At 34.0% G+C, this 22,601-nt stretch overlaps 3 protein-coding genes across 6 annotated transcripts; 1 reads left to right on the top strand and 2 right to left on the bottom strand.

Moving 5' to 3' along the window:
* Positions 1,782 to 13,978, top strand: LOC109330459 (protein GRIP-like). Of its 3 annotated transcripts, XM_019564634.1 has the most exons (23): positions 1,782 to 1,994; positions 2,545 to 3,056; positions 3,346 to 3,461; positions 3,909 to 4,078; positions 4,763 to 4,856; positions 5,405 to 5,491; positions 5,683 to 5,763; positions 6,392 to 6,517; positions 7,277 to 7,385; positions 7,459 to 7,538; positions 9,551 to 9,679; positions 9,776 to 9,876; positions 10,105 to 10,238; positions 10,349 to 10,446; positions 10,539 to 10,658; positions 10,780 to 10,807; positions 10,966 to 11,024; positions 11,345 to 11,416; positions 11,499 to 11,546; positions 12,340 to 12,445; positions 12,549 to 12,607; positions 13,241 to 13,401; positions 13,742 to 13,978. In XM_019564634.1, the coding sequence occupies exons 2-22, from the start codon at positions 2,579 to 2,581 to the stop codon at positions 13,352 to 13,354; spliced, it is 2,409 nt and encodes an 802-aa protein (XP_019420179.1). In that variant the 5' UTR covers positions 1,782 to 1,994; positions 2,545 to 2,578; the 3' UTR covers positions 13,355 to 13,401; positions 13,742 to 13,978. The 3 variants fall into 3 exon arrangements, with proteins under 3 accessions (XP_019420179.1, XP_019420180.1, XP_019420178.1); XM_019564635.1 differs by lacking the exon at positions 13,742 to 13,978 and having other exon boundaries at positions 10,780 to 10,792; positions 13,241 to 13,735; XM_019564633.1 differs by lacking the exon at positions 13,742 to 13,978 and having other exon boundaries at positions 13,241 to 13,735.
* On the bottom strand, positions 15,399 to 17,113 carry LOC109331631 (phosphoserine aminotransferase 2, chloroplastic-like). Its single transcript, XM_019566259.1, has one exon. It carries the CDS (start codon positions 17,001 to 17,003, stop codon positions 15,723 to 15,725), a length of 1,281 nt encoding a protein of 426 aa, XP_019421804.1. The 5' UTR covers positions 17,004 to 17,113; the 3' UTR covers positions 15,399 to 15,722.
* Positions 18,105 to 21,102, bottom strand: LOC109330644 (G2/mitotic-specific cyclin-2-like). 2 transcript variants are annotated; one of them, XM_019564896.1, is made up of 11 exons: positions 20,886 to 21,102; positions 20,700 to 20,793; positions 20,529 to 20,585; positions 20,242 to 20,287; positions 19,983 to 20,135; positions 19,763 to 19,888; positions 19,269 to 19,358; positions 18,909 to 19,130; positions 18,713 to 18,811; positions 18,433 to 18,611; positions 18,105 to 18,337 (listed from the first exon to the last, which is right to left on the bottom strand). In XM_019564896.1, exons 1-11 carry the CDS (start codon positions 20,938 to 20,940, stop codon positions 18,190 to 18,192), a joined length of 1,269 nt encoding a protein of 422 aa, XP_019420441.1. In that variant the 5' UTR covers positions 20,941 to 21,102; the 3' UTR covers positions 18,105 to 18,189. The 2 variants fall into 2 exon arrangements, with proteins under 2 accessions (XP_019420441.1, XP_019420442.1); XM_019564897.1 differs by having other exon boundaries at positions 18,225 to 18,337; positions 18,429 to 18,611.

Here is a 22,601-nt window from a genome sequence, read left to right as displayed (position 1 = left end):
TTATTATTAACTATTTTAAGATTAGATAACTAGTAATTTAGCAGTGAAAGATTAAGTTTGATGAGCAATAGGTTAAATATGTTATTTTTAATATGAAAATATTTTTTTGTTTCTTTAGATAATGTCTTAATAAACAATTATTGACACCAACAAGATGTTCGTCTAATGATGTAACTGTATAAGAGACCCTGCTAGATCCCAAAATAACTAAAAAATTAAAATTTAAGAGTTCGATTCCTATGAGTGATATTTGTTGGGAGAGGTAACCACATAACTTGAAAAAGATTAGTTCTTTATCCAAAAGATAAGAAAATATATTTGATGGTACAACGAAAGGAATAATTATTAACATTAACTTTATGAAATGTGTTAAAATTATGTCATATATATAGCACAATGTGAGCCATTGATAAGTGATACATATATGAATAGATGATATACCTTCAATATTAATAAATATGTGTGAAATTTTTTACGGAGAAGCACTGCTAACAATCATGGGATGCAAGGGTATATGAGAATGTTAAGCTGCGACCCAAAAAGAATTGACATGTGAAGATGACAAATTACACACTAATCATGTTTAGTTAATTTAACATCGAAATATTAGCATGGGGAAAATTATGTTACAAGCCACGTTGAAAAGGGTAATTAATAAAAAATTCTAAAGTGAACTTGTCGATAAGTATTGGGATTGGGGGATTAAGGAGGATATCAACTTCAACCTAGACATGGGTGAAAGGTAATTACAGTTTAAGGTTCTATCCATATTAGACATTAGTTAATAGAGATAATGGTTGAGGAATGAGGACCCTATCAAATTAAAGTTCATGTATCAATCCATAGCACGATGGTTGAGAACTCTATATTTTAGTATTTGCTTTCACTATTATAGATTTTGTTATTTTCTGTGCATGTTCTACAATTTATAATTTTAGTTGTATAATATCCGGAAGGAAATTGGTGATAGTTTTTAAACTTTTTTCTGGCAAGACGTTTGGGTGGGTCATTAGAAACTTAAGGAGGTCTTCTCTAGGTTATTTAACCTAGCTAGGAACTAGCATGCTCGGGTGAGAGATAATGGCTCATGAATTGACAATGTTTGGTCTTGAGAAATTACTTGGCCAAGGAACTTGTTTAGTAGAGAGAAATCATTGTTTAGGAATTTGTATGATTTGATTCAACATCGTTCCTGCAATAGAGAAGACAATGGATACATGAAGATAGGGTTTAGATGACTTAGGTGTCTATGTGGCTAAATCCACATACATGGCTCAACTGAACCATCAACAATCACCTATTGGTAAAGTTTTAAATAATTGTTGGATTAATTGTGTACTTTCAAATATCTGTTGGAAGTGCTAAGGGCGCTAAACTTTGGAGAATGTTATGGTTTGCTGTTGTGTGGTCTATCTGGATTATGAGAATGAGACTATCTTTTTGGGCAATGAAGTGAGTTATGTGCACTTATTCGATTAAATCCATACTAGATCTTGGATTTGGTTATCCTCGTTTGTAACTCAAACTTCTTTATGTTTTGCAAATTGGTGTATATATCCAAAACTTTGTATTACTTTAGTCTCTAAATATATCACTAATTAATTATTTCTTGGGAATAGAATATCTCCTGGTATAAGGAGATAAGTTATCTCCTTATGCCAAGTGAAATCATGACATGTGTCATGTTCATCATTTTCTATAAAAATATTTTTAAAAATAAATAAAATAATATATGCAGAATTGCTAAAATACCTCTTACAATTAAAGTATTACAACTTTGACCCCAGATCCATGTCCACCCTTCCCTTGTTGGGAATAGAAACGTGCATTGTGAAGACAAAGTGACAGGAGCACTTGGAAACGACAGCGTTTTCTCCTCTCCTTCCTCGTGATCAGCGGCGCGAGATCCATTCCGCCACCACCGATCTCACATCCACCGCCTCCACACTCTCACGGCGGTTCCCGCGTTCTAATCGCAAAGCTTAATTTATTTGGTAAATCCTCACAAGCTACACTAATTCTGGAACAACCAGTCTTCTGTGTTTCTTATAATTCATAATATTACTTGGTTCGCAATTGAATTCAAATTCCATTGCGTGCATCACAGCGTATTGAGGAAGAGAATAAAATGAAACTAAAACTGAGCTCTGTTTTTTTGTTTTCTCTAGCTGTTACGTGCAGTTCTATCTTCTCTGCTAAAAAGTTCATGTAAGATTTAATTAATTAACTTTTGTGGAGTGTTAACTGCTACATCTGTGGAGCATTTCAATTTTGAACTGAAGTTAATTGGAGATTTTTTTCTTCCAATTTTTATGATAATTCAAAACTATCGCCGAATTAAGTGAGCGCATCGTGTATAAAGTTACTCATGTAATTTGGAATCCATTTGATTGGTTGACCTTGCTCCAGCAGTGTTAACTCCACACTCTAGCATTTTAATGTTAAAGATTCTAAGATGCTTTCTTATGAATGGATTTCCATTTCTATGTTTCAATCTGTAGCTCATATGATATCGGTTTATTGATATTGGCTGTCTAATTGCAGCTTATGCTGATAAAACTTGTGACACAAGAAGTCGATGGAATCCGGTGAAGGGGATACTGGTGGCATGGTAGAAAGTCACACACAAGATTCCCGTGTACCCGAGGAGCAGTTGTCTGATGTGAATGATCATTACAAAAATGGAAGCAAAGGAAATCTTCCGGAAAATAGTGTATCTCATAACAGTCAAGGTTCAGATGATAGTCACGATCAGCTTCTGCAAATGGTTGTTGAACTTAGATTTCAGAATGAATTCTTGAAGTCTCAGTTTGAGGGATTTAGCAATATAAGCAGTGTAGATAGTGACTCTAGTCAAAACAATAGAGTTGGTGTCTTGGAAGATGGGGAATCTGACGTCATGAATGAACTCCAGGAAAGAATACAATCATTAAATAAAGAACTCGAGGAAGAAAAACAAACAAGACATGCATCTGAAGAGGCTTTGACACACCTTCAAACAGTATACTCAGAGACAGAGACAAAGGCTCAAGAGCTCTCCAAAAAGCTTGCAGAAGGTCTGGTTATATTTGTGTGCGTGTATGAAATGGTGAAAGTCATGCATCAATCATTAATGTGCAAATTTGACATACTTGAAAGTGGAATGTTTTATATTGCTACTTGTTTGGAAGTTAGCTCCACCTCTTAAACCATTTGTTACAGCTAGAGATTGGGAGTGATTTTTCCTTTTTAAGTATATAATATGTTTAGTGATTGCTGAAACCATAGAAGCATAAGAGAATTGATGTCACTCTCGGATGCTTTCTCTTTCTTAGCATAAATACACTCTATTACCTTTTTATGTAGCTCAAACGAAGTTGGACCAACAAACTAAAGAGCATGAAGATAAGTACTCTGAACTTGACTTGAAGTTTAACAGGCTCCACAAACGAGCAAAACAGCGTATTCAGGAGATTCAAAAGGTGAATTGTTGCTCTGATCCTTTTTGGGTTGTCAATGTTTTTCGTGTTGATATTGTTTATATTTCCTTGACATAATTCTATTTGCATAATCTTTTACCGTAAACTGTTTTCAAACTACTGATCAAGCAGCCCTACTTAAACATTTTTATTACTTAAAACTTATGTATAGCTAAGCTACATTAGTAATTTGTGTAAACTGTGTTCTGGCTATCTTCTATGACTGAAATTTTGTATGCAAGCACAAAGCTTGTCTTTTAATGATGAACCCTGGGCCCTGTAATTCTTAAATATAAGCACAAAACAAGTAGGAAGTTTTAAACTCTAACTTACTCCTTCAACAAAACCTCTCAAGTCAACCTACTATCTATTGGCACTTTACTTGTTTTTTTTATACACTTTATGTAGAAAGTGAGTTCAATTTTCTTTTTGGGAAATTTTCATTCTCAGGAAAAAGATGATCTCGAGGCTCGTTTCAATATGGTAAATGAAACTGCTGACAGAGCATCAGCCCAACAGTCAGCATTGCAACAAGAGTTAGAGCGCACAAGGAAGCAAGCAAATGAGGCATTGAAAGCTATGGATGGGGATAGGCAACAATTAAGAAGTGCAAACAACAAGTAAATCCACTAATTTGGGTGATGAATAGTCCATTAATTATGTGCCAGGAGAAGCTATGTTCTCATTTACTCTATATCATAGGAATATGCATAATAATAAGCTATGCTTATCATATGAGCTTATCAAACCTTATTTTAAGATTGTTTGCAGCAAAAGGATATATTCACTGCTACTATCTACTCTTCATTCCCCCTTTTCTTCTTTATTCATGTGTGGATGCTCTCATGGCTGGTTGCACTTACTTTTCTTTTAAATATGAAATGGGAGATCCCCCCCAAAGATAAGATAAAAAGGTAAATGAATGAATAAACAAATCTCATCACCCTAGGGTGTGGGTTCAGTGTGTATTACTAAGTAGTTATTCCCTAGGCATATTTGGTATTACTATACATATGAAAGAAAACCCATTTTCTCCCTTTTGCAGTGAACATTAATTACTTTGTTCCAAACCTATTACATTAACCTCTGATCTCAATCGACCTGGCTATCTGAGAATCATTGGACAGCATTCTTATGTTAAATTGATTGTAATTGTGTCTTAACAGTTCTATTCCACAGTCTTCCGGTAGCCTAATAGAACCTCGTTTGGCGGATCTATACTAATACTAAATTTACAGAAACAAAGGATAATTCATCGTTGTATGCCATTTGTAATCCCCACTCTAAAAATCCTTGTTGCCCAGGCTGCGAGATGACATTGAGGATTTACAGCGTTCATTGCAACCTAAAGAGAGTGCTCTTGAGGCATTGCAACTGTCACTCACAGAAAAGGAACAGGTATAGATGATTCATTTCTTTTAATGGGGGAAATTTTTATTTGATTTAGATCTCCTGTATGTTTGTTGTGTTTGTTCTTACTAACTGATTATAGCTTGTCTCTTGCTGTATTTTTGCATGGATCACTTAACTCAGTCCACTTTTATGGCTGTAAAATAAATAATAGTTGCATTAGATTTGCGTAAATAACACTTAGCAACTTTTTATTATACACAACTTTTATACGATGCCTTTGCTCAACCAGAAATTTGTATATAGGTATATTGCTATTTGATATTTTCCCTGAAACAGATTTCTACCCTTGCTTAACTGAGAGTGGATTTTGTCCTCTTATCTTGACAATATATTAAGAATTAAATCTCTCTTGTCAAACTTTAAGTGCTTGATTTGTATCTGTTTTTCTCCACTTGATTAAAACAATTATTAATGCTTATTTCAGTTTTTTTCCCACTGTTTCTCTTATGACTTATTATGGTTGTGCATCAATTAATACTGGTTATATCAATTTGTGTTCTTTGTATATCCTAAAATAAAACTTGACAACTCAGATGTTGAAAGATATGAAAGGGTTGCTTCAGGATGCTGATGAAAAAAAGCAAGCTTCACTAGCTGAGCTCTCAGCTAAACATCGAAAGGTACATGTGCATGTTTTAGCATCTTTGGCCGACTGTGTCTTATTTTCTCTAGGAGGATACTGTATCATCTTCCTTATCGCCTCTGTTCTCCCTAACCATTTTTCTTCTTTTACTAAAATAAATGATATTATGTACCGTGTATTTTGCACCTAGTTTTGCCTTTGCTTCAATTCAATGTTTGTTTCCTTCAGAACATAGAGAGTTTGGAGGCTCAACTTAATGATGCATTTTCAGATAGAAGTAAGGCAACTGAATCTATTTCTTCACTGCAGGTGAGTTTTAGAATTATGAGCTTTTTTAAACTTGATATCATTCAAGAAGAGGGGAAAGTGCCACCGAGTTGCAAATTATGTTCCATTTCTTGGGGAGGGAGGTTGAAGGGGCATTGATATTCAGACCTGAATGATTATTACAATGTACCTGTCTTTTTTATTTAATTCTAAGCTCTTTTACTGAGTAGCTAGTTTTATATATAAGTCTGCGAGACTACGTAACCAGGCCATGTTTCGGTACATTTGGGCTATAAAAATGATTGTCCAATTTAATTTTGGTGTGGGATCAGATTTTATTTTGAAACTGTTACCAGGCCTTGAATCAGCTGAGATAGGTTCCTTATTCTTAAATATTCGAGATACATCTGTGTGTAAGAAGTGTTTTGGTTTGTCCTAATTGCATATTTAAACTACTTTCAGAGTCTCTCTTAATATGTTAAATTGTGGTTCATGACTTCATGGACTCGTTTTGCTGTTAGCAATTAAATGGAATGTATTTAAAAGAATGTAAGTTTTTGCTTGATTGATTACATAGTGCCAGTCACTTCCTATATAAGTACACATGCTTCCAGATTTGCTGAACTTTCCAGCTGAAGATCTGACCAGCTCAATTCACTAATGTCCCCAGGTTCTAGTTGCAGAGAAAGAATCTAAAATTGCAGAGATGGAAGCAGCATCAACTGGGGAAGCTGCACGACTTAGAGCAGCTATGGAAAGTGTGAAGGGAGATATTTCTCACCTAAAACAGGAACATGTATGGTTCTGACTTTCAAAATGTGTAAATTAGTGTTCCGTTGTCTGTTGGATTGCTCTTCCTCCTTTCCCGTCTACTTAAGCAAGAGTGTTTGCTGTGATTATGTAAAGCATAAATCTGATTTAAAACTAAAATAATAATGTAAAACTGGTGTAAGTACATAATATGTGGCTCGCCTTAAGCAATTACAAAATCATATTATGTCTAACATTTTGTTCTGCAACTTTTATGTTTATCTTTGTTGCTATAGAAAGTTTGTATCTGCTAAATAGCTAACTGCAAAATTGCTTGAAGAACATTTTTGCTACTTATTGTATGCATTAATTTTCATGTTTCGGATAAGAAAACTCTTTTCTCCACCACATATGTTGAAATGGAAGAATGGCGTCCTTAAGTAATTATTTGGTCTCAGATATTATTTTAAAAATATGTGTTTATGATCATGAAAGAACTTATCCATAATGCCTTGATTTTTTTGAAGTTAGTAAATTGAATTTCAAGTATGTTTTGATTAAATCCATGCTGACTTTATATTGCTGAGGACAGTTTTCACTTTTTCCATCTGTTATTTTAATGTTGTCATTGTCATAAATGTTTTCCCTTTATATATGAGGAATTTTTTAGCTTGTTGGGAGAATTGGCTTTTGGATAGGTGATAAAGATAGATGTTTATAGAGAAATTGGAATGTCTAGAAATACTGAGGCCTGAGGTCATAGGCATACTTTGGATGCTTTAATCTCAACTTATGGAGTCTTCAGGAAAAGGAACGGGAAAGGTGGGAAACTGCATCTCAGGCACTTAAAGCAAAACTTGAAATTGCAGAGGGCAACTGCATACGTGCAGAAGTTGAAGTAGCAAAAATAAGAAGTATTTATTTATCGTTTTGAGAGCTTTCTTATAATCATATTAAGATGGATACTTATGCTTTTACATTGGCCAGGTCAGCTGGAATCGGAGGTATCTGCACAAGCCAGTATCCTCAGTATGAGAGATGCTGAATTGTTGGCTGCTAAGGAAGAGGTCCTAATTAATCTTCTCTTGCTAGTTAGCTGGTAGAAAAATTAAACAGAGTATATTGTGTTCATTTGTGGCTTGTCTCTTGTATCTTCTGTGTGACAAACAGTTTTTGTCTATTTCTGGTTTGTCTCTAGTAAATGAGCTCATGTCGGACACTAGTGTTCTTTTTTAAATTAGAATGCACTGTATGCGAATTATAGCATTCCTGTTGAGGAGAGAACCCTGTTTCTATTTTTTATATTGTAATCTTCTGTCTTAGCAATTTGGAACAGTTAGTAGTTTTTGCTGGGTTATTTTGACAGACATACCACGAGGCACTGTAGGTTGATAAGATGGCCATTTCTTAAATGAATATATACATATATATATGTGTGTGTGATGGAAAGTGTGAAGGGAGATATTTCTCACCTAAAACAGGAACATGTATGGTTCTGACTTTCAAAATGTGTAAATTAGTGTTCCGTTGTCTGTTGGATTGCTCTTCCTCCTTTCCCGTCTACTTAAGCAAGAGTGTTTGCTGTGATTATGTAAAGCATAAATCTGATTTAAAACTAAAATAATAATGTAAAACTGGTGTAAGTACATAATATGTGGCTCGCCTTAAGCAATTACAAAATCATATTATGTCTAACATTTTGTTCTGCAACTTTTATGTTTATCTTTGTTGCTATAGAAAGTTTGTATCTGCTAAATAGCTAACTGCAAAATTGCTTGAAGAACATTTTTGCTACTTATTGTATGCATTAATTTTCATGTTTCGGATAAGAAAACTCTTTTCTCCACCACATATGTTGAAATGGAAGAATGGCGTCCTTAAGTAATTATTTGGTCTCAGATATTATTTTAAAAATATGTGTTTATGATCATGAAAGAACTTATCCATAATGCCTTGATTTTTTTGAAGTTAGTAAATTGAATTTCAAGTATGTTTTGATTAAATCCATGCTGACTTTATATTGCTGAGGACAGTTTTCACTTTTTCCATCTGTTATTTTAATGTTGTCATTGTCATAAATGTTTTCCCTTTATATATGAGGAATTTTTTAGCTTGTTGGGAGAATTGGCTTTTGGATAGGTGATAAAGATAGATGTTTATAGAGAAATTGGAATGTCTAGAAATACTGAGGCCTGAGGTCATAGGCATACTTTGGATGCTTTAATCTCAACTTATGGAGTCTTCAGGAAAAGGAACGGGAAAGGTGGGAAACTGCATCTCAGGCACTTAAAGCAAAACTTGAAATTGCAGAGGGCAACTGCATACGTGCAGAAGTTGAAGTAGCAAAAATAAGAAGTATTTATTTATCGTTTTGAGAGCTTTCTTATAATCATATTAAGATGGATACTTATGCTTTTACATTGGCCAGGTCAGCTGGAATCGGAGGTATCTGCACAAGCCAGTATCCTCAGTATGAGAGATGCTGAATTGTTGGCTGCTAAGGAAGAGGTCCTAATTAATCTTCTCTTGCTAGTTAGCTGGTAGAAAAATTAAACAGAGTATATTGTGTTCATTTGTGGCTTGTCTCTTGTATCTTCTGTGTGACAAACAGTTTTTGTCTATTTCTGGTTTGTCTCTAGTAAATGAGCTCATGTCGGACACTAGTGTTCTTTTTTAAATTAGAATGCACTGTATGCGAATTATAGCATTCCTGTTGAGGAGAGAACCCTGTTTCTATTTTTTATATTGTAATCTTCTGTCTTAGCAATTTGGAACAGTTAGTAGTTTTTGCTGGGTTATTTTGACAGACATACCACGAGGCACTGTAGGTTGATAAGATGGCCATTTCTTAAATGAATATATACATATATATATGTGTGTGTGTGTGTGTATATATATATATATCTTAACTCCACAACAATACAGGTTTTAATTGAAAACTTTTCATGGAACTATGGCTGTTGTTCCATCAACATCCATGAACAGTTTTTGATTAGTACTTTGACAACATAACATATTCGAAGATTAGTAACATCATTTACAACACTGCATGTCTGCTCTGTATTGTGCACCTCTGCAGGTCAGTAGTCTCGAGAGGGAATTTTCTTCATACAAGGTTCGTGCACATGCACTTCTTCAAAAGAAGGATGCAGATCTGGCTGCAGCTAAAGACTCTGAGCAGATCAAAGCTCTTGAGGAAGCTCTTAAAGTACATGTTTATGATAGTTTAATGTAGAAGACATTGTTTGATTAGTGTATAACTGTAGATATATTATTCACCAATCACATTCTTAATTTTCTATAGGAAGCTGAGAATGAAATATCATCAACAACAGAAGAGAAGGATAGACTTCTTCAGGATCTTCAATCTGCTATGGCTAATCATGAGAAAGAACTTGCAGAAAGGTGCCATAATTATTGATAAATCTTAATGGGCTTGTTATCTTATACGTTACTTTGAATATTATATAGATGGCAAATATAAAATTGGAAGCAAAAGATGAACGGGTTGGGCCTTCAAAATGTATCACTGATTTTTTTTGGGTTGGGCACAAACATTGGATACAGTACAGTACTTTCCTTTTTCACTGTTTAGTGTGGAACAGTGACAACCTCTCACTTTATGAGTTTCAGAGACACGGGCCTTGAAAATGCTACTCAGCGGATAAGGAGTTTAGAAACAAGGCTCGACTCAGCTAATGCTCAGCACCTAACAGAGAAAGAGGCATGGGGACTAAGCCTTCAAAATGTAGAAGAAACCTGGCGAAGTACTGCACTCCGCTCCTTGGTTAATTAGTTGGTTATACCTTATACTTCTTTGATTCCCTTATCTGTATGATTTTGGGATTAGAAGGTTAACTTAAATAAAACTTTGCAGTCAGATGTGAGGCAATGAAGGCTGAAAATGAAGCAACTACTGCACAAGGTAATCAAAAGGAATTGGAAGAGCTCAAACAACGATATAAAAAATTGAAGGTAATCTGCAAGTTGTTAAACCTATGTTTGGATCCCCTCTCCCATTAGTGTTTCCTCCTTAGTTTTATGCTTACAACATGTCTAACTTGTAGGAAGAGCATGCTTCATTTCATGATCTTGCTGATAGAACAATTGAGGAGAAAGACAATGAAATATCTAGACTTTTAGATGATAATAAGAATCTCCGCCAGTCTCTTCAATCAAGATCACAAGTATGTTTTTATCTACTTTTTCAGCATCACAGGAATTGAGACATTGGTCCTATACTTAAAATTTCCCTTTTCTTTGCATATTTGTTCTAATGATCTCGCAATGCTGTTCAAATTATCTCAGGTCAATCATAATGGTAATTATAGCTCAGGTATTAATTCATATATAGTATGATAGTAGTTGTTCCGCTTGCTGAGTTTATAGGTACTTCTTCAAGTTTATGAATACTTGATCATGTTGTTGAGAAAAATGATCAAAACTCAAGCATTCAGGGTGATAATTGACAGTTTTTTCAATTGTTATGTACAGCCTGGCATAAATGGGATTCAACAAATTTAAGTCCCTCAGCTGCAGAACAGCAAATTCTGGTATAGCATTCTTCATTCCCAATTTTCAGTACAATTCTGTTTTTCCCTGTAATACTAATATGTAGAAATATTTGTTTAAGTATCTATTTGGAAAGTTCTGTATACGGATTTGCTCAGGTTTGAGAAAGAAGATGCAATAATTATTATAGTTGCCTTAATGGCAGGACTGTGGGTCTTCCATTTTTTCTTTATTTGAGGGGGGGATGGAAGTGGAGAAGGTGTTTTTTATTCGAAATATAAGACTATTTCTTTCAGACTTTTTGCATTAAATTAGTGTGTTTTGGAGAATCCATCATTTTATCTTTCTGTCATAATTTCAGATTTTGGCTAGACAACAAGCCCAAAGAGAGGAAGAATTAGCACGGTCACAGCGGCATATTTTAGCTCTTCAAGTATGTCTTGATTTTATCAGAATATCAATCTCTTTACAGCCCCCCGTTTCTGCAATACTATGTAATACTGCTGTTAATTCAGGAAGAAATTGAGGAGCTTGAGCATGAGAATCGTCTCCATAGCCAACAGGTATAAAATGTGCCTGGATTTCTTAATATTTTAATTGTATTTCCATATCAAAACATTGTTTCTATAAATGCAGGCCCACTTCTCTAGGTTGTTAAAACTGAAATGCCAAAGAGATTTTATTTTCTAGACTTGAAAGGGTAAAAATTCATAACATGGATTTGGAGTGTTATGGGCAGACCAGAGGGCCAATTGGTGCTGCTAATAGCAGTGCCTGAACATATAGCCTAAAATCGATAGTTTGGCTCAAATTTGAGAGGCGGGAGAGGCTGTGCAGTTAAACTTGATTTTAAGGACTTGAATATTGTGTTGAATGTGCTTTTCGACAACTAACCCTCAATCTTAGCACTTAATTATGTCCCCAAGAGTAAACCCAGGTGGTAGATTTGTGGGACATAAAGTGTGAGCACCTGAGTTCAAACCCTGGTAGCTGCACGATCCCCCTCCCAGTAAAAAACATTGCTTAAATGACGGCTTAATGCACGAGACTCCCACCTAGTAGGGTGTATGGAGGGTAGATGTATGTCTTCTTACCCTCACAAGCGGATGGGCTGTTTCTAGGATTTAAACCTGTGACCTCTTAATCACTAAGCAACAACCTCACCGTTGTACTGAGACTCGCCCTAAAAAAATTGCCTATCAAAAAAATCAGAAACTTATATTGAAAGCTAAGTTCTGCTGTTTATTTCATAAAATAATTAATTTTCGTAGTGGAGGTAAAGGTCTTCTACTAGTACTCCTAGTCTTTAGTCTGTACTGCAATTTTCTTAAGAATATCCAAATATTATGACTGTAGGAGGCAATATTGAAGACTGAGCTTCGCAACATGGAAAGAGCGAACAAAAGGGAAGGTGTAGATATGACATATTTAAAGAATGTCATTTTAAAGCTTCTTGAGACAGGTATAAATTTCAAAGAAAGTGAAAATGTATTTTTATCTCCTTTTCATTGTGTAACTAGTATTGAGGAGCAAGTTTAATTAATATGAAAAACTTTGTTTTCCAGGTGAGGTGGAGGTATTGCTACCAGTTATTGGAATGCTGCTTCAGTTTAGTCCAGAAGAGGTAATTTTGTCGTTGTCTACTTTACTAAGCATCCATAAGGAATGAACTTTGAATACTATTTTTTGGTGAATCAATGTTGTAATTCTAACTTGTAAAAATAATTTGGCAAAGACTGTGAATCTGCCCCCAATGAGAAGTCCTGTAGGCTCGTCAATGGGTATCACACTGAAGTGATGTTATAGATTTTAAACTCGAGTTGGAGAATTGGAAATGATTTATGATAAAGTAGTATAGCTCATTTGAGCCTTGTAATTGATCCCATCTAGTGAGAATAAGGTTTGCTTATTGTTTTTATGGAGAATAAGAATTTCAGATATATGTTCAAGCATTTAATTGGATGGTCCATAATTGATCAAAATATTATACTTCATGATTCAATAAGTTTTCTCACAATAAGATTGGTTTGTCTTCCTGTGAACAATGATGCTTCAACAAAAACTCATTTTTTATTTTATCAATTTAGTCTAAAATAATATCTTTTGGCAGAGTCAAAAGTTATTTCTTAAATCTGTAATTGTTTTCATGCTGCATCAATTTCAAGTGCCTAATAAAATTTATTCTATTTTAAAACAAAAAAACCAGTTATATATAATGAAAAGAAAACAATTCAATGCAATTTAATTGCAAATGCAGATGCAGAAGTGTCAACAGGCATATCAAAACTCAACAGATGTTCCACCAACTCCTGCAAGTGATGCTTCAGGATCTTCTGGCCTTTCTCTTTTTTCAAGATTCTCATTTTCATGATGATGCCATAAATGGAACTGCTGGAAAATTCTTTTGTTGCTGTAAAAGTGAGTATTTAATGTTTGTTTACTCTCTGTTATTAGTAAAGCAGGTTAATATCTGTAAATTAGTATATTTCTTTTTCTTGGTTACAACGGAAATTGTTCAATCTAAATGTTTGAAAGCTAACCAGTTGTAAAGAGACATCAAGGGTAGTATACAACAAATATGACAACAGGGAGAGTTCACATGATACAACTCTTAAAAGGGGCAACAATATAAGTCACATTATTTACCATTGAATATGCTTGAATCCAAAGGTTTGGATAGAAAACTGTATCATATTTCTTGATTATGAATTTTCAATTTGACAGTGCCATAGTAATGTGATTCTCCTTTTGTGGAAAGGATTAGGTGCATTTGAAATTTTGGATATGGTGGAAACCAAAGCTAAGCAGAGTATGTGCACTACATCGTTCTAGTTATTAATTAAGTTCTATCATAAGGTACAAATAGCCATTATGTACTGTGAGTGACAAAATACAAGTTACATTTGAATTATACAGTGCTCTTTGTATGTATTTTCTCCATTTAAGCTTAATATTTTCCTACCTAGCTGAATGTTACCCAACAATGAGGACCATAAAGCTCAATCAAATTGAAGCATTCGTGACAGAAAATTTGACTAATGGGGTTTGGGGGAAAGCTTACATAGTGGTAGAAAGTTTGAATGATAAATTGAATAAAGAGGAAATACAGCATGTTTAGGAGAAAAAATTATAAAGAATGACATTAGAGCAACCAAATGACAAACAACATTTTTATTCTTATTTGGGTCTTACACATTATTTTATAATTTTATTATAACTCCCACAACGTCTATAAGAATGACACAGTGTAGAATAAAGTAACAATGTTCTTATTCCGTCAAGAACAATCATTGTGATTGCTCTTACTCTCACCGTAAGCATTAATTCACCCCTCCTTCATTCGTTTTCTTTACTTCTTCCAGTATGTAGTTGTCATTTGTCATGACACGTATGGCTGATATATTTTCTTATAAACAATTCCTAAAACCAAGTGAGTTTCTCCTCCATAATGTTAAGAATCTCAGCCTCCACTCGTATATATTAATGCTCTATACCTCGCTTACACCCTTGCCATGAATTGAAAGTCAATTAAATCTTTTTCATGTTTTGCCTAATAGTCATTGAATTTCTTGGTACTTAGTAGGAGCAAGATAGCAAATTCTTGTGCAACGGTGTTCCATCCTAAGCCAATCATATATTAACATGTGGATAAAGTAATTTTTTTAAAATAAAAAAATAATAAAATAGAGCACTCTGATTGATTTGAGATATTGAGTATGACACCATTTGAAACAGATAATCTTCATCCACTTATATCCCAGCTTGTTGAGTGTGGTGTCATCCCTTTCTCTTATTTTAAGCAAAGAAATTTGGGTTGTCAATTTTCTACCTACCTTGCTGAATCCACTCAATGCTGATATTGCATGTTGTGAAACCAAAAGGATACAAGAAAGAGCCGCAAAGTTAGGAATTGAAGTCCATAGAATTTTATATAAAAAAAATACAAGATAGGACTAACAAAATTATCAACTCGGCTGTAAATTCTGGTTGATTTGCACAAATTGTGGATCATGTGCATACAATAACTTTTCCAAACCTCAACCTTTGCACATAGAATATAGTCTATCACTAGTGTTATTTATGATCTCAATCTCTATATTTTCTCTTCGCAATTTTCTATCTCTCATTTACTTTCCATTTTTTATATTTACATTTCAAAAAACCAATTATAATTATCAGAAATTTATTGTCCAAATAACATTTTTATCTTACATCCAAATTTATTGTCCAAATATAATGTAGTAGTTCACCAACAAGGCGTTGATCTAATGGTGTAAGGTCCTACTGGATCCCGAGTTCGATTTTTGGGAGCAACACTTGTTAAGAGGGACAGTCACGAACCCCGAAATATATTAATTCCTTACCCAAAAGATGATGAGATATCCTTAATAGTACAAAAAAAATTCCACAAGTAGTTCAATAAGTTTCTTATTTATTGAGAATATATTTCATCTTACATCCAAGAAATGGGACTCAACCCATGCAATACAAACTTCCAGCAGAAACTATACCAATAAATCAAACCTATTATTAAGCCACTAAGCTTCACTTATAGCCAACAATGATAAAGTGCAATTAAAACACTGCCAGCAAACCCATATTTGAATATCAAACGTGACACAAAAGAAACCAAGACAACTAACTAGAGAAAGCAAAAACTGCCAGAAAATTTGTGGAGTGTAGACAAAGACAACATAATATGAGAGCAAAGGGGATAATCATAGTATCCTCCTCAAACTCTAAGCATGCCTAGCTTGAAACTTGTTCATGAAAGCCACCAAATTCTCAACACCAGCCAAAGGCATAGCATTGTAAATTGAAGCTCTCATACCACCCACTGATCTATGTCCCTTAAGCTGAACCATTTTTTCCTTAGCAGCCTCTTTGATGAACTCAGCCTCTAACTCAGATTTCTCCAATGTGAATGGCACATTCATCAAAGACCTCACAGATTTCTCAACAGGGCACCTATAAAAACCATTGCTTTCATCAATAGCATTGTACAAAATCTCACCTTTCTTCTTGTTCTTCTTCTCAACCTCCTTCAATCCACCTTGCTCCAACAAATCCTCAAAAACCAAACCACATGTGTATATCCCATAACAAGGTGGTGTGTTATAAAGTGAATTGTTCTCATCATGGATCTTGTAATCAAGCATCACAGGAGTTATACCTTGAGCATTACCAATCAGATCTTTTCTTATGATCACAATGGTAACACCAGAGGGACCCACATTTTTCTGAGCACCTGCATAGATAATCCCAAATCTTGACACATCAACAGGTTTTGAACAAAAATTTGAAGACATATCAGCAACCAAAATCCCACTCCTATTTTTTGGTGTAGGATAGTCCTTAAACTCAACCCCATGAATAGTCTCATTTGCACAAATATGCAAAAATTTGGCATCTGGGTTTTGCTTCAATTCATGAAAAGATGGAATCTTTGTATACTTTTCAGATTTCCCAGACCATATCACCTTTGGTTTACAGAACTTTTGTGCCTCTTTGAACGCTTTATCACCCCATGATCCTGTAACCACGTAATCCACGGTGTCCTCGGCGGTGCAGAGGTTCAACGGTATGGCGGCGAATTGGGTGGTGGCGCCGCCCTGGAGGAAGAGAACGGAATATTCGGAAGGAATATCCAAAAGGGTACGCAGATCTGACTCAGCTTTTTGAATGATTGAGAGAAACTCTTTCCCTCTGTGACTCATCTCCATGACGCTCATGCCGGATCCACGCCAGTTGTAGAGCTCAGATTGGGCACGGAGGAGGACATTCTCCGGCAGGGTGGCGGGTCCGGCGGCGAAGTTAAAGACCCGATCTTGGGCGGTGGTGATTGGTGGTGATGGTGTATGGGTTTGAGCAGTGGCGGAACATTTGATTGAGATGGGTTTGAAGGAAGGGGTTGTGGTTGTGATGCGAATGAAAGAGTTGTTATTGTTGTTGTTGTAGAAGAGATTATTGTTATGGTGGTTATGGAGGAAGCGAGTTTGAGGTGAAGTAACCATTGACATTTTGATAAACTGAGAGTGAAATCAGAAAAAGAAAGTGAAGTTTTTGTTGTTGCAGAGTTTGGTTTCTATTTGAAATGCTTATGAGGTTCTTGGTTGAGAGCAAATATCTGAGTCTAAAATAGGATTAATATACTCATTCTTGGATGTCATGTTTGTTTGTTATTATTAGCTCCTCAAATTCAAGTTTTTTAGCTGTCATTTAAATAGATATATTAACTACATTTTTTGGTCTAGTGTTATATAACATTGTTAGATTACAGAAAAATCAAAATGTAAGAGTTCAATTCTTAGAAAGTTGAAAGAGACAATTACACATTCAGTAAGAATTAGTTACTTACTCATACCTAAAAAAACTTACCTTTTTGAATTTATGTATCACAACTAGTTAAATAAAGATGTAGATAGAAATGTATTTTTCTGCTTTGAATAGAAAATGGGGGTTGGTGTTGGACAATGGCCTTGCTTGGAGCAAAAGGGTCAAAGCACTTATGAATAAGGCATTAAACAATGCATTTATTTCAGGGTTAAAAGCACCGCAGTGACCGTTGGACTACAAGCCAAATTGCCAATGATCCACTTGCTGTAAAAGAAAATAGGTGAAGGAACTTAGAAGGTGCCAATATGCTATGTGACTAAGGATCCACTTACTTTTAACTTACTTTTTATTTTAATCATTAATTTTAGGAAAATCTAATAGTTTGAATTAGTGAATAGATCTAAACCACTAAATATTTATAAAATTGATGGCTAGAATGAAGAGTAAGTTTAAAAGTATTACTCTTAGAGTAACCCACTCTTGACACAAGGTATGAACGTTTTTAATAGTTTTTCATAAATAAAAAAGCTTTTCTATTTCAGGGTATGAACAATAATGACAACAATCCTTTGAATTTAGTACAAGTATGGTTTGGTTAGTGTTGTAGTACAAGTATTGTTTCTATACCTTCATTTCCATTATTTTGTTCAATGGGAAGGAGAGAAATACAGATTTAATTGGACAAAGTATTATTCATTTAGAACACCAAAAATAAAAGGAAATTGGTGGAAAGAAAATGAAACATACATAAAATAAAATCTGACATTAGACATTAGAGGATGAAGTTGCTGAAATGTGTTTTTTCATCAAAGAAATTGAATGATTGATTATGAGAGTGAAGTGTTGTTGTTAGTAGTTATACATGGCTTGCTACAATGGGTTGTTCTCAAAAAGAAAACTTGCTGGTTCATATTTTGCAGTGTAGCTAAACTTAGATGAGCAATATTTCCTATATACCCCTGTAAGTTTCCCTGTCTCAGCATTCTTGTGAAAATCAACCATTAAACTAGAGCACTCTCTGCAACTCACAAACACATCAATTATTTAGCATGTCAAAACTATTGGTTAATTGGAACATAAAAAGCATTGAACTGAATCAATGCTCTTACTTACAATAGTTGATCTTCTGAATAGTTGGCATGCCATTCACATGTCTTACTCCACTGTTCGAAACCGTAGATAGTGCATTGAGCTGTATAGACTCCGGCTGCAGCTAGCATAGATGGTGGGAACTTCAACATCTGATACTCCACTAGAGATAGTTCTACCAAGAAGAAAGCTAGTAGCTCAAGCTGTTTGTTCCATGGTAAGGTATTGAGTAATAAGGTTAGTGACTATGATATTTTGGTGCTTAAACTTCATGGAAAGATTTGGAAGAAATTTAGGTACTAACTTTTTTGTCTGCTTGAGCTGCCTTTAGGAACCTTTTTATAAAAACATATGATGTTGGCACAGACATGTTAAACTGTAATGTGTTGACCATCAACTTCTCCTGAAGTTTCGAAAAAAAGTTCAGTTACTTGTCATATTGAGTGGCTGCAGAAATAAATGCAAAAGTTAATGGTGTCAATAAGCAAAACAATTGTTACCATTTCCAGAACTTCCTTCCTTGAGTATGCTTTGTCTGATATAAGGATAAGATCTTCAACCACAGGAACCGAAACTTCTTCATACTTGCATGCCAACAACATGGCAACCAAGCCAACCAACTGAAGCTTCTTTCTTGCCACTGTCTGCTTTTCTAAAAATCTATCTATGAGATTAACCGTGAGAAACAATGTCTCATGCAGGAGTTCGAATTTGTCGTGAACCTGGAGTTCAAAACAAGTATGTCAATATTTCGGCATCGAGATTGAGTGAATACAAAATCAATGATAAAACTATATTTTGATCCTGGAGGCATTTTTCTGGCATAAGCATAATGATTCGGTAGAGAACAGTTAATGTACCTCAATAAGCCAGTCAATCAGTACAGCTCTCATCCTTTCGTTTATGTCGAATTGTTCTGCCATATAATTCGGTGAGACACAGCTAGCTCTCTGCAAATAGCTAATGCAGTTAGTTATCAAGATTCAATAGGAAAACAATCCATTTGTCCGAATTAATTTAAGCTAATTCAGTCCAGTGCAGTGAATATAGTTTTTGCAAATAATAAGATTAAAAAGTAAGGGAAAAGATACTAGTTTCAACTAAAAAAATGTTAGATGACTTAGATCTCATAGTTTCAATCGGCTTTGCCCATTGACATAGAAAACGGACTCTTGTTTGAGCAGAAAATGTAAATGTTAATTTTCGGGAATGGGATCATCAATCAATGAAGATTTGGACAAAGGTACACTCAAAGTTCAATTTGACAAGATGAAAATTCAGACAGTATGTGATTTAAAGTTATGAATTTTCAAATAATCAGACGAGTGTTCCTAGCTATCATTCCAAATTATACCTCAATTTTTCTGTAGTGTGCATAAAGATCTTCAATATAGTCCACAACTGCAAGAGGGTTATTTGCATCACTGTTATCAATATCCAAAAGAGGCTCCTCATCTATATCCTCCATCTCAATTTCCTCCTAATAGACCAATTATTACAACATCAATTAACTCTAATATTTATTTGTGGGATATAATTATTAATTAACAAATAAAAGAGACAAAATAAAATACCATATGATCTGGTTCACTTAGCATTGCTTCTGTTTGCTCTAAAGACATCGGCACTTGCTGGTCTTCCATTGACTTTGATGGTTCATCATCAATACAAATGCACTGTCCAAAGTCATTCGGATTCGAAATTCCGAAGTTTGACTTCTTGTTTCCCTATTCAAATTGACCACAAAACTCAAGATCTTAGTTTCAAACTCAATAGTTAAGGATCTATACAATGCAGCAAAATTTCACTAAAGAGATAGAATAGTGTGTTTACCTCGGCACGAGTTTGCTTTGTGCTGGCAATTTGTGCAGCCAAACTCCTAACATAACAGGAAATCGAGATGAACCCATCACATTGAAACTTATATGGAAATAACAAAATCTCATTGTGGTTCTAAATTGAAACTAGGAAAATTAAAAACAGCAAGCTATATAGACTATAGAGTGAAATGAATCTCAATTTCAAAATTTGAATACTTTCCTCATTCACTTTTTCCAATCCATCATACAACAACTTCAAATCACACAAAAGGGTCATTCATTGATCATTATCCTTAATACCTGGTGATTGGTCTATGAACTGGATCTGCTTGCTTCTTCTCACAAACACCATGTTTTCTGTGTGTCCCAGCAAAACAAAATCCAAACAAGTAACATTAGAAACATAAAAAGACAATAAATTGACAAGGAAAAAAACAACTTTTTTTTCTGATTGAAATCAAATCAAATTACTCTGAGAAAGCCCTTTTGTTAACTGCCATATTCTGATTAATGATAGCTAAGGCTCTTCTGTTATTCTGCTCAAACTTTCTGGTGCCCATTTGATCTAACACAAAAAAAGGAACTACCCATGTTAAAATTTTAATCTTTGCATCAACATTGAACTTTAAATTTCAATTAACTCCAGAAAGTTTGCACCTTGTAAGGTTGTGGAGTTGATTGAGTTAGAAATGTTGTCATTAGAAATAACCATTGTTGTTTTTGGTGTAGTTGATGAACAAATCAATCAATCACTCGAACCCACAAATAAATATTAAGAGAAACCAAAAGCAAGGTCCTAGAGGAATAGCATCAAATATAAATGTAATGTAGTCAAGTAATAGAAGAAGGCGAAAGGTGTTTATATATATATACATATATGATAAGGGTATTTGTTGTGTAGAGACAGACCAAAATTTGAAAACTCAACGACTATTTCATTTGTGTCCTAACAGCATCTAACATATGCGGATAAGTTGTTCCACTTTTTTGTGTCTCATTGTGTCCCAATCAAATAGAAATTTGACATATACTTGAAAAGAAATTTAAGAAAAATATAAAATAATATTTTTATGTGATTTGATGAGATATCATTGGCTTGAGACATGAAGACGAGAAGTTTTTAGGACAGAGGATCTTTGTTCATACCATAGTGCTAACACTTTTTTTGTAATTAAATGAGACTAGTTATTTTATATTTGTTTATACTTTTTAATAACTTAAATAACTCAAGTCAAAATCAGTTTTAATAACACAACTCTATTTCCATTTTTAAATGTATCTCATAAACATGTTTCACATATATATTTTCTCTTGTATTAATTTTTTTTTCAATTTTTTAATATTGACTAATAACTTGAAGAATGATGCTTATTTAGCTTACTGTTGTGAAATAAGAACAAGAACGGTTCATCTCCAGATATAACCTTGGATAAAGAACATGTTTATTTTGGTATGAATGGTTTTTTTGTTATTATTGTAGGTCCTCTAAATAACATGTTCTTAGGCCTATATCTCTAAGCCCAATTTACCATTCTACGTTTTAAACTACCCGTTATTACTATTTTTTAGAGGAAAAGATGTAGTATCATTTGGTTAATATATGTTGTTTGCAACAATTAATTACTGACTAAAAAAGTTCCACTTGTGTAATACTATGCTCATCAAAAATCTCTGATTTGATTTTTTATACACATGGAATAAAAATTGAAAAAAAGTCAACACTTTAAAGTATGAAGTCAATTGTTGGCTGAACTTTAAATTTGTATTCTTTCATTCAGTTGTTTTGTTTCTCTTCTCTACTTTTTTGTGATAGTTTTTTGTGAAAACAGTAAGCTTTTGTATAATCAAAATATTATTCCTTTATTAATAAGAAATTAATTTTTCTTAGATATGTGGTTATCTCCCGATACATATTATTCAAACATTTGCTTTTTTACAATTTACTGAATAAAGTAAGAGATTATATCAATATACAAAGTCTAATTCAAATATGTGGGCTTAATATGTTAATGGCAGCATATAAATGTCATATACAATAGTGCAACACACTCATTTGAGTTGTCATATTCAAATTTTGAATGCAAGAGCATGTTAAAGTGGCTATTCTCATGACTGAAACACGTGTGATTCTCTTTGTTCAATGCAGTGAGTGAGACCCAACCTCAAATTCAAAACAAATTCTTACAGAGAACCTCACCTCATTCTTTAATTTAAAACCCAAACTATATTTGTTCCCATGCCAATGAAAACCCAAACCCACCCACATTATAATATATAATATTATATCTCATTAATATATTTTATTTTAGAGAATTATATAGCATTTTTTGTATATAATTATACATGATATTATAATTTTGACTATAATTTATA

The sequence above is a fragment of the Lupinus angustifolius genome, chromosome LG17 (assembly GCF_001865875.1).
Source record: "Lupinus angustifolius cultivar Tanjil chromosome LG17, LupAngTanjil_v1.0, whole genome shotgun sequence".
In the NCBI taxonomy this organism is placed as follows: domain Eukaryota; kingdom Viridiplantae; phylum Streptophyta; class Magnoliopsida; order Fabales; family Fabaceae; genus Lupinus; species Lupinus angustifolius.
The sequence above is the reverse complement of the archived record's forward strand: the minus strand, read 5'-3'. Positions and strand labels throughout refer to the sequence as shown.

Coding starts and splice junctions, on each gene's coding strand:
- LOC109330459 (XM_019564634.1), top strand. CDS start 2,579: ATGGAATCCGGTGAAGGGGATACTGGTGGCATGGTAGAAAGTCACACA. Junction 3,057..3,345: donor CTCCAAAAAGCTTGCAGAAG/GTCTGGTTATAT, acceptor CTTTTTATGTAG/CTCAAACGAAGTTGGACCAA. Junction 10,239..10,348: donor TGTAGAAGAAACCTGGCGAA/GTACTGCACTCC, acceptor AAAACTTTGCAG/TCAGATGTGAGGCAATGAAG.
- LOC109330644 (XM_019564896.1), bottom strand. CDS start 20,940: ATGGTTATTTCTAATGACAACATTTCTAACTCAATCAACTCCACAACC. Junction 20,794..20,885: donor CAACTCCACAACCTTACAAG/GTGCAAACTTTC, acceptor TTTTTGTGTTAG/ATCAAATGGGCACCAGAAAG. Junction 20,136..20,241: donor CAAAGCAAACTCGTGCCGAG/GTAAACACACTA, acceptor CAATTTGAATAG/GGAAACAAGAAGTCAAACTT.
- LOC109331631 (XM_019566259.1), bottom strand. CDS start 17,003: ATGTCAATGGTTACTTCACCTCAAACTCGCTTCCTCCATAACCACCAT.